Source organism: Acanthochromis polyacanthus, chromosome 20 (genome assembly GCF_021347895.1).
Source record: "Acanthochromis polyacanthus isolate Apoly-LR-REF ecotype Palm Island chromosome 20, KAUST_Apoly_ChrSc, whole genome shotgun sequence".
In the NCBI taxonomy this organism is placed as follows: domain Eukaryota; kingdom Metazoa; phylum Chordata; class Actinopteri; family Pomacentridae; genus Acanthochromis; species Acanthochromis polyacanthus.
In genome coordinates this window covers 7,536,218-7,547,578 of record NC_067132.1, presented here as the reverse complement: position 1 = coordinate 7,547,578, position 11,361 = coordinate 7,536,218, and the positions used below count along the sequence as shown (strand labels likewise).

General features: G+C 41.2%; 1 protein-coding gene across 1 annotated transcript; it reads right to left on the bottom strand.

Moving 5' to 3' along the window:
- Positions 1–1,646: 1,646 nt before the first annotated feature.
- On the bottom strand, positions 1,647–9,497 carry aoc1 (amine oxidase copper containing 1). Its single transcript, XM_022192208.2, has 5 exons — positions 9,402–9,497; positions 7,264–8,802; positions 6,387–6,675; positions 4,013–4,145; positions 1,647–2,679 (listed from the first exon to the last, which is right to left on the bottom strand). Exons 2-5 carry the CDS (start codon positions 8,798–8,800, stop codon positions 2,410–2,412), a joined length of 2,229 nt encoding a protein of 742 aa, XP_022047900.2. The 5' UTR covers positions 8,801–8,802; positions 9,402–9,497; the 3' UTR covers positions 1,647–2,409.
- Between the last annotated feature and the right edge of the window lie 1,864 nt (positions 9,498–11,361).

Below are 11,361 nucleotides of genomic sequence, written 5' to 3'. Positions count from 1 at the left end.
CATTGTTAGTCCAGTGAACAGCATCATGCCGCGTCTATCACATGAACAACGTCTCCGGGCACTGGGTATGGTGGAGGCCGGTTTGAGCTACAGTGATGTAGCCAGGCGTACGGGCTGTTCCCAACCCACAATCAGAAGCCTGGTCCAAAGCATGCGCCGACGGATTGCTGCCTGCATCGAAGCAAATGGAGGCCATACTCGGTATTGACTGTTGTGACTTTGTGTTTGGCAGGTGCCGTTTTCTTTTATGAAATTCTTTATTTTGAAATCATTCTTGAAACTTTAGATTTTTGTTTCTGTATGCCAATATGCTAAACAAATGATTCATATGAAGAAAATCCAGTTTCGGGCTTCAAAATAAAAATTATGTTGAAAAATATGGTCTCAAAGTTTTTAATGACTGTCAGTGTACATTGCTATACTGAAAGTTGTAATAAGTCACCTACTGCATCCATTAGCTACTCGATCATTCAAGACATGGGGAAACAGGTTTATCATTAATTTGATCAACACATACTGACGGTTTGATCCAGATCAAAACCAAGACTAGATAACTGGATCTAGAATATCCTTTATTAGTCTCTCAAGGGAAAATTTGCATTCTACTCTAATGTGATTTCAGAATCATTTTACTTTTCTATTGAACAATCCATTTTGAAGATTTTTCAGTGCCCTATAGTGGTGACGTCAAGCCCATCATCGCCATGGGAACAGCTATAGGAATGCTTGTTACACTATTCCAACACGGTCTCACGGGGATTCGTGAAACTGTTACGTAAATTTTTTGTTTCTTTTTCGTGCGCACCAACACGATTTCGTCATGTTTTTCGTGCCGCTCACCACGAAATGTTTTTCGTGTTGCTCACAACGAAACCCGCTGTGGTAATCACAGCTGAAAGTGGTTTATACCAGCGGATTCATGACGATCTAAGCTGTCCATCGGCGTATACTGCTTGTGTGATTGCGTTTGCGGCCGCCGGCCGCCGGACATTCTTGAAATTCCTATGCAAATTGGAAAAAAAAAAAAAAAAAAAAAAAAAAAAAAAAAAAAGGTAAGTGTACCACCGGGTTAGGGTTATGGTTAGGGTTATGGTTAGGGACGATGTCATGCAAAATATAGCGTTGGATTCGCCATGGTTTTACATTAAAAATATAATACACACATTCGTTTGAAATACGTTCTGGGTGGCACGAAAAGTCCGCCGTTTAAAATACATTGGTGCGCATTTCGTGGTGAGCGGCACGAAAAACATGACGAAATCGTGTTGGTGCGCACGAAACCGAAACTAAAACTTACGTGACAGTTTCACGAATCCTCGTGAGATCGGGCTGACTATTCACATTGTCTCCAATGCCATCCATTCACTAATACATGCATAGCTCTCATGCTATCCCTCTTTTACCATGTGCACTGTAAAACAACAGCACACTTATAAAAAGACTTGTTCAGTTGTGAAAATCTCTCGGACAGTTGTTGGCTGGATTCCTTTTTCCCAAACCAAAACACTGTTTACTCTTCACACAAACTAACTTTGTCATTAAAAAAATCCACCTCTCTTCTCTGCAGTGATATTTAATTTGCTGACGAACACAGTTATGTTTATTGTTGAATGCAGTCAAGTTAAAGTCAAATTAAACACTTCCAGTATGATCAGAACAGTTTGATTTATTCAGCATTTCATTGAATCTTTTGGCTGAAAGCTGTGGAGCAACATTGCTATGTTAGGAATGCATACATAAAGGACAAAGCAGTCACATGTGCTGTTGATTCTCTGTACGTTGTATCTAAAGTCAGGTTTCCAGGGGCAACGACACAGCCAGGTGGTATCCTAACTGTTTGCCGGGAAGGATCCGGAATCAGACTGTTTGCTTTTAAGGCCTGTTGTCTCTCCAGCAAAAACATTCCCGCCGTGGGGGCAAGCAGAGCCTGCTGAGAGGCAGCAGGGCGGATACTGAGCATCCTGCATCCTGGATGCCCACTGCTGCTAAACCTCATCCATGGAGACACAACATGGGATTACCAAAGCACTAAAAGCCCCATCTCCTCCTCAACCTGGCTACATGTGTGGTTAGAGCTGGTGTAGAACAGATAACGTGGAATAGATCAGACATAATTCATGGAAGTCTTAGAACATAGATACGATGTGCAGAGTCCCGCAGCTGAAAAAAGGAATTGTAAATTTTAAACTGTATGACCAGGCATCATTTAGAAAAACAAAAAAAGTTTACACAATCCTAGATTTAAGCTTCTTAAAATGTTCTCCTACATCGTATCACGTGAATTTTTGATAAAATAAGAAAGAAAAAACAACGTTGGACATTATTTCAGATATAACTGGCTTCATGTGATTTAAGTGATTGTTATTAACCTCAGATCCTCATCATACAACATGTTCTAAGAAAATACTTTCAGACTCCTGCGTAAGTGCCATTGTAGAAGAATGGCTTGTCTGTCACACAGTGCCCAATGACCTCAGGCGTCCATCTCTGGACCTTGGGCTTGCCGTCCTTTCCTGGCCGGACGATGACGGTGCTCTTGGATGCCACAGAAGGATCTTCATCGAAGAAGTTGAACGGTCGGAGGAAGAAGCCCACAGAATTGCCGGGTGTTGCCGTGTTGGGGATGTCTTCTGAATGAGGAACATGCAGGAAGCCCACCGTCACCCAGGCAACCAGGTCCTGCACAGAAGAACAAACACTGCCTTAGAAATTTGATTGTAGAAGACAGATCATGTGGTTTTTATCTACTTTAAAGTGCAAACAAAAGTAGATGTCGGGATTAGTGAGTCACCATGATGATGAATGAGCAGAAGTAAAGGATAGATTCTTTTAAAGGGAGCAAACATAAACTGTTGACGTAATGTCAGAAAGAACACTGTCCATTAGTAAATTGTGACTCATTTCACAAATAAAAAAGGGACAGTACGTGCTATTTTGCTTTAATCATTTCCAAATCTCCAAAACCATGAAGACAAAGCAACATGGCAACTGGAATGTTACCAAGGTTTTACTGGTTGAGTTACTGGCACTAGCTATTGTTAATGGGCATTAGAGGAACTAGTGTCCATGCTCTTCTGTCTTCTTCCAGTTGTCTACATGTACATTAATCTCTCTACTTTTGTCCCCTCTGTTCTTTTATTCCTGCTTCTTCCCTTTGTGAGTTTTTCTTCTGATTTGTTTCACATTTCTTGTGTTTCAAATACATTGGCTAGACATGGACATCGAGGAGGTCGGGAGAATCTGGTAGTTAATAAAGCACCTCCTCATTTTGAATATTTCTTTCAGGATGAAAAATCAGACGTCAAATCAAATGAATGTCTGTATGTGTAAAGCTGAAACCCTTACCAGTAAGGCCGTGAACCTCCTCCTCCCTGTCGTCAGACTTGGAGATGATCTTGCTTTTCATTTTCTGTTCCGCCCTCATTAGTTTCACCTCTGTTTTGTTTCCTAATTAGTTCACTGTGTTTATATAGCATCGTGTCTTCCACAGTCAGTTGTTACTTTGATTGTTTAACTGCCTGTTTTCACCCCAATTCCCTATTGGGTTTTCTGTATTTTTATCATTCTGATTAACCTTGTGTTCTTTTACTGAAACACTTTGGTAGACTCTTGGATTTATACTCCCTCTGCAATGCCCGTTGTTTTTTGCCTCCTGTAACTTTTACTAAGTTACATTATTCTGCCCATCAGGGCCGGTCTGGTGGAATACTTTCGGGTCTTCTGTTTTGAATTGAACTTTCACTTACAACAAAGCTTTAAATAAGGTTACCAAGGAGTTTAAAATAAGGTGTGTTGGATTTTCCATTGGAATGTCTTTTAGATTAAAGGCCCACCATATTAGAAAATAGCTGTATTTACTTTCTTTTAACGCATACAAGAATGTCAGTCTTTCTTTAAATAATCACTGTGGATTATTGTATCCTGATGTTCTTCCTATAAAAATACTGTTTGTGTGATATACATGAAGAAAAAAGTACATTCAGTATGTCTATATTAACATTCACTGCAGTACCTGGTTGACTATATCTTCATTGTTGCGGATGTAGTCCTCAAAGGACACCACAGGCTCCCATGGGTCATTCTGAGTGTAAATGCTGCTGCTGGTGCTTTCACTATCTTTATGACGAGTCACAGCCAGAGGATATCTGAGGGGAGACAATTCACAGTGTAATAAGTCAGATAAAGAGTTCATACAGAGTATTTTAAAAGTTACATGAAGGCTGATTTGTTTTCTCAACCTTTGTTGACAAACTCACTGCAAGACATGTAAATATACACCACCGTTCAAAAGTTTGGTTCATCCAGGCAATTTCATGTTTTCCATGAAAACTCACACTTTTATTCACGTGCTAACATAACTGCACAAGGGTTTTCTAACCATCAATTAGTCTTTCAACACCATTAGCTAACACAATGTAGCATTAGAACACAGGAGTGATGGTTGCTGGAAATGTTCCTCTGTACCCCTATGGAGATATTCCATTAAAAATCAGCTGTTTCCAGCTAGAATAGTTATTTGCCACATTAACAATGTCTACACTGGATTTATCATTAATTTCATGTCATCTTCATTGAAAAAACTGCTTTTCTTTGAAAAATAAGGACATTTTTGAGTGACCCCAAACTGTTGAATGGTAGTGTAAATATTCTAAGTTAGGAACTCATACAGCACTGTGTGGTAAAGTCAAGCTTGAAGCAGTGTGGCGTACTAACTTTCCCCGAGGCCAAATCTAAAACTATGTTCAAAGTACTATGAACCTGTAGCTATACTTAACTTTATTTGACACAGATGCTGCTGATACCAGCTGTCATACACTCTTGTTGCCGTCAACACTTCCTGTACATTCTGAACTGCTGTTTATGACATGAAGAATAATAAAGAGACTGCAAAGGTTTGGCCATCACTAGATTTGTCCCTGTGCCAAAGTCACACAGCAGACTTTTAGTCTGTGGGTATTACTGCTGCTGATGCACTGCTGCATTTTGGTTGACAATTAATTTTTGAGACTTTTAGTGTATTTTCATTGTAATTAGCAGATTTAGACAGCCCACAGTTTTAAATTTTGGGAGAACAACAAAGATATCCACCTAGCATGCCCTGGACACATGTGGTCTGAAAAGTGCACAATGCCCACTTGAAAGTTAAAATAACCTGAACCCAGACGGGTGTACCATGATGTGGGAATAATGAGTTGTTGAGCTGTAAGTCAAAATTCTAAGGGTTTTAACATTGAGCCTACTAGGTTACCGGGGTAACTGATGCTACAGAGCTAACATGCTCCAGGAGTTTCTGTTCACAGTTTGGGATTTAGATCAGTTGTAAGGAGCACCACTTTCAGCAAGTCTTTCCTTGACAATGCTCTCTATGAGTGCAACAGGCTGAGGGAATAGGTTATATATAACCAGATGAGCTGTACAAAGCTGTGCAGTTACAGCAGTGCAACCTGCATTTGTCATTTTGCCAGAAACACCTGCATGCATTCAGTTGGTGATGCATAAAATGCATGAATACATTTTCATGCCTGGTCTTGTTTTGCTGCCAGGTTCATTTTAGACACAGATTAGAAAACGCATTAATCTATTGGCGAGTCAGCTTTCTACCAGCATTCCTCCCTTGCCTTTTTTTTTATAATTACAGTGTTTTTTGCCACAATAATGTTTTAAATTCACCATTGCTGTCCATTTTAAGAAACTGTTCCTCCGAACCTTTGAAGGAAGTGGCGTGCAATTAGTAGTAAATGACTTGCAAAATGATTTAAGGAGGGGAACAGGGGAAGGTGTAGTCCATGCTGTGAAATGACACGTTCATATGTCATTTAATGATACCAGGCTGCATGGTACGACTTGTCGCACTCTGGTTTGGAGGTGCGTATGGCTACCTTCCTTCAAATGTCTTGTTGTGCTTTATGCTGACTGGCAACCAAAGTGATACACTGCCATGACCCACGGCTCTGTCTGTATCCTTGCTTTTCTTGCAGAACTTTGGTTCATGATTTGTTGCTGGATTTGGTTAGTTTTGCTCTACAAAATAGTCCCATGGCACACAGGAAGTTATGTAGTATTGCAAGTGCACTATCTTTGTTTAGATTGCCTTGTGTGTAATAAAGATTTACAGATGACATTGAACAAGAGCTGTTGAACTATGTGTCCCTCTGTTGAGCTCAAACCATAACTCTTTTTGACTTTATCTCAATCCAGAGATTAACCTCTTCAACCCCACTGATTGCCCCTTTTGTCAATTATTACTGAATTCAGGGGCAGTGTGTAAAAGATTATGAGTAAGAAATTTATAACAGTGGCAACCACTGAAACTTGGCACATTAGCTTTAAATACGTCATCTACATCAAACTTTCTGAAGCAGCACAAGAGGAAAATATTTTATTACCTTGACCAACTGATGCCATTTTCCTCTCTCCAGCCTCTTGGAAGGACACTGTGAGCATGTGAATTAAACTGAATACGGTAACCCTTCTGGTGGCCCCATTTATTTTTCTCACTGGGGTTGTAAAAGTGCAAATAGCGGGGGAAATTCTTGCCAAAACGAAAAGCTGCAGATCGCTCAGTCTTGTGTTCGGTCCTGTGGAGTTTGGACTGGACGACGAAATCCTTCGGGCTCCATGGATTTGTGAAGTTGACAAATTTTAGATCTATGGTCTCAAAGCTGTTCTCTCGACCTATATCACAGTGAGGGCAAAGAGTTGTCAATGGAAGTTAGATGTCAAGAGGTAAGCAGACTTTTAGGACACTGCACACTTTGCTTTTGTGTCAGAAATCTGCAGTAGTAATTCTTTTAGCAGAATGATAATAAGGTAGTCGAAGTGACTGACATGTTTTACAAGATATTGTTAGTTACTGATGTAGACATCATCTGATCACAGATAGCCTTGATCAGATGTTTCAACAGAACAGTCTCTCAAATGCAATATTCCAAGACTGTCTCCTTTATGACAGTGTAAAGTCCAGAAAGCTTGTTTATCTGAACAGGAATCAGTAAAAACTTGGTCAAGATGGAATGCCCTTTGATTCATCTAGATTAACCATGTGCACAGCTTTCACATACACTACACAGACTACACAAACAATATAGCGAGACTGCAAAAGTGTAAAGAGATCAATCAGTAAGGGCCAGCTTGTGAGCAACTGTTAACTTGTCCGTGGCCATTTGACTCAGTGGTCCACTGATCTTTCAATTTTGCAGGTGGCCACTGGTAAATAACTGTTTTAACATAGACCTAACTACTCAATTGGGCTGTTATACTCACCAGCAATATCCAGGTCCACTTTATAATGGATGAGATGTGTGTGCAGGTTACCCAGCACATAGTTGTACACCTTTGTACCATAGTGAAGTCCATTGGGTGTAAAGAAAGTAGCATGGATGTATCCAGATGCACTGACCTTTACCTCCACCACCCCATTCTGGTAAAAGAGGAAGTCCCAGATGTAGTCATAGTTGTAAACTGTTGAGATTGTCCGCATCACTAACACGGTGTTTTCCAGCCCTGCAAAGAAGTTGTATCCCCCCTGAAAGTCGGAGTTGAAATGCCTTCTCAGAGGCATAGCAGTGGTCATCTCAAAAATACAGAGAGCATTTCTGTAGCGCACAGGTTTGTCTGTGTCAAAGTAGTGGTAAAGGTCAGCAAAGGTTGCGATTTCTGGACAGTCAATTCCAGCTGCCAGCTCATAGGTTGAGGTGCCCATTGCCCAGCCTGCATCAATGTACTTTGTCTGCATGGCAGCGGGAGTATCACCGGCATAGAAGGCAATAGCTTCTTGGAGGCTGATCTCATAGGCAATCCTTTCCCCGTTAAAACGCAGGTCAAAAACTTGAAGCCCAGCTGATGAACGGACTCTGTAGGCAAATGACCATCCAGCATATTCAACAAAGTTGTGGTCAACATAATAGCGAGGCCCCTGAGGCTCCACAAGTTTTGGTCCATGGATATTAGTGGGAGTGTTGCTGTGACCCCGGGGAATGTAAGTGGAAAAAAAATCATCATCACTGTGATCAGGCAGTTTGACCTTTTCCACTTCTCCTGATTCATATTTTTCTACCAGTTCCTCAACACTGTCAAAATACCTACTGCTGTACCAGACCTTCTCAACAGTCCACTTTTGTGGGTCTAGGTCTTGGTGGTTGATCAGAACTTCAAATCCGATTGGGTGAATGAAATAACCCTCCACAAACTTTTGCAACATAATCCAGGTTCTCCTCTCACCTGAACCCAGTCCACGGGGGGCAATGTCTGAAAATGTCAGGCAGCGGTCAGAGCAGTTCGTGAAGGAAAATCCACCTGTGGTCTCAAACAGGAGCTTGTGAGCTTTAGCTGAGATCATCACAAGAATGTCAACAATATTGTCATACTCTGCAGCAGTAATGGGCCTTGAATCAAACTGAACAGGCTTCTCTCCCTTGAATGTCTTTACTGTGTGAGACTTTGGGGATGGCAGAGGACTCACAATGTACTCAGTAATGTTGGGCTTGGTTTGGTTCCCAAACTGAACGATCACTCGAGCTTGGCGTGGGGGTTTGGCTTGTCCACGGTCCAGAGCTCTTAGGGCCTCATACTTCTTTGGCAGATGGAGTTCCATCAGCAGAATGCTGTTCTTCTTCAGAGTTTTGCTGCGAGCACTAGTGAGCTCCATCTCTGGAATACCATGCAGGTAATCCCGAACAGCTTTCATCTCCCGTACTGTGAGGTCAGCAAACATTGGGGCTCCATGATGGGCCCACTCTCTGGATCTGGAAGTACTGCAGCCAGCCAAGCAGACCAGCTGCAGCAGGTAGAGAAGCCTCATAGCTGTAATTTAATGAAAAAGGGAAATACGGCATAAATGTATTGAACAAAAGGAGAAAACTGTATGATAATGTTAATAATAATAATAATTAGGAACTTTTCATTCTTCGAAAGCCATCTACTCATGCATTCAACAGTTCCAGAAAGAAGAAGAATCAAGGAGTAGAGTACAATCTCTCCAAGAAAACAGCTGGCTCACATGTATTCCTCTTCTTCTTTTCTCAGCTGGACAAACAATTCTTTGTCATACCCTTTACTCTGTTGGATCTTATTATATCAGTCTCTCTTCTCCACAGGAACATGTGTCAGCCTCAGCTACATACTCTCTGTTAACGTTATCCCTCTCTGTTTATCCTGCCCTGTCAGCGCTGCGCACCAGTAAGATAAACTGCATTCATTTGTCAGTTTTGGAAATCCCATCAACTTCTCAATGAATTTTGTCTCATTCTTCAGAGTGCATTTGATTTTAGAATCTTACATAATAGCATTTACATAATAATACAGTGATACATGATGTGCTGACTTTGGATTAGTTCCATGCTTCCCTAAGAAGCACCTGCATTTCTATATGACTAACAAAGATAAAGACCCAGCAACTGTACCTGCAGTTTTCCTCCTGCTTCAACTGCTTTGCAAACCAAGGTTAATCAATCCAGAGCTCCTGCTTCAGCAGCTGAAGAAAAATCTCTCACGGAAACAGTTATCAATAGACTGCTGCTTATATTTAACCTCCTACTTTGCTGTGACGAAAGCTGATTGGCTAACCCTGGGTTGTAAATATGATGAAATAACCAGTGCTCTTTAAAGACAGCAAGGCAAGGTTGTTTGTGCTGCACCGTCCTTAAGGGAACCAACCCAAATGCTTTATATGAGACATTAAAGGCATGATGAAAACAAGTGCAGGGTAATATCAGACTTAGAAAGATAGAAAAAAAAATTAAAAAAATAGAAAATATAATGGAAGATCAAAATTATCGAAAGTGGAACAAGGCAGAGAATAAAACTACCTGGGTAGATTCAGAGCCGCACAGTGATTTTTAAACCAGACAATGCTCTGGCAAACAGAAAATCAGAAACTCAAAACCTTGAGCTTTTTGTAATGTACCTTAAAACATGTCATGTTTTACTGGTACCATTTGCAACCATTCTTAGCTGGGTGGTACTAGTAAAAGGAATCGCCTAAAACATCTACATGAATGCCACTACTTTGTTTCTTAGCAGAATATTACCCAGAGCAGAATTATACACACCTAGGCATCCACAAGACATAACAGAAAATGGGATTAATCAGACTAGACCACCTTCTTCCATTGCTTTGTTGTCCAGTTCTGACGGTCATGTAGCCCTGGCAGTGCTCACCATAGCCACCCTGAACCAGTACGTAGCTCCATACTCAGCAAACTGCGGTACACCATATGTCCTGCACCTCTCTATCACAGCCACAAGAAACAGAAACTTATATCAAGGTTTTCAGCAATTTGTGCTATAGTTGCCACCTCTGTGGGATTGAACCACACAGGCCAGGACTTGCTCTCATTTGTCACGAGTCCTTGTGTGCCCAAAACTCTGTCATCAGTTGTCCTTCTTGGGACCACTTCTGGTAGGTGCTAATGATGACATACAGGAAACCTCACAAGGAATGTAAGAATGCTTCGTCCCAGTCATAGCCTGTACAGTTTGGTCCATATCAAAGTTGGTGAGTCCAAATTATTTGTCTGTGAAGAATTTGCTATGTATTGATGGCAAATACGTTCAGCTGCCTGTTGAAAACACCTTTGGTCAAGCAATATATTTACCTCCTAGTGGTAAAACCATCCATCCATCTATCCATCTATCTATCTATCCTCCATCCATCCTCTATACACTGTTGAATCCTCATTAGGGTCATGGGGAACTGAGGGTGAAGGCAGGAGACACCTGGACAGGTAACAGTCCATTACAGGGCTACACATAGAGACAAACGATCACACTCAAATTCACACAATTTAGAGTCACTAATTATCCTGAACATGTTTTAACCCTTTAGAACCCAGCATAGCACTGGCGCTATGATTGGCATATTGATTTTTGATTGGCTGCAGATTTGAAATCAGATAAGATCGATCATCATTCTTTTTGCATATAAATTCTGTGGAGTCAGACTAACATTTCACACATTCACCAGGTCTCAGAGCGCTTTTTCGTTGCAGTGATGGGTTTGACAAAATACACAATAAAATACACACAACACAAATCTATATAAACCAGACCTAGGGTATTTGCAGGGCTTCCCAGTTGAAATAAATGTGATCACGTTGTGGCCATGACCTGTCACATGATATGTGTCTGTGGTGTCCATACCCGCTATGCTCCCGCCATCTATGGCTCCCGCCCCTAACAACAGAAGCGACGTGCTTGCTGGGAATTGTAGTTTTCCCGCTAAACTTGAAGAACTTAGCCTAAACAGGTGCGCACTTTCACTCTGGGTTTCACCCCTACTTTATTTTACAAAAACACTCAGACACACAGCCCACACACACACCAGACGTCCATCACGCACACCTTTGACTCACTATCACACAT

What these genes read in the sequence shown, in the direction of transcription:
- aoc1 (XM_022192208.2), bottom strand. Translation starts at nt 8,800, where the DNA reads ATGAGGCTTCTCTACCTGCTGCAGCTGGTCTGCTTGGCTGGCTGCAGT. An exon ending in AGTGGACCTGGATATTGCTG is followed by an intron (nt 6,676 to 7,263) that starts GTGAGTATAACA and finishes ACTGTGATATAG; the next exon opens with GTCGAGAGAACAGCTTTGAG. An exon ending in ATGAAGATATAGTCAACCAG is followed by an intron (nt 2,680 to 4,012) that starts GTACTGCAGTGA and finishes TCTTCTGTGCAG; the next exon opens with GACCTGGTTGCCTGGGTGAC.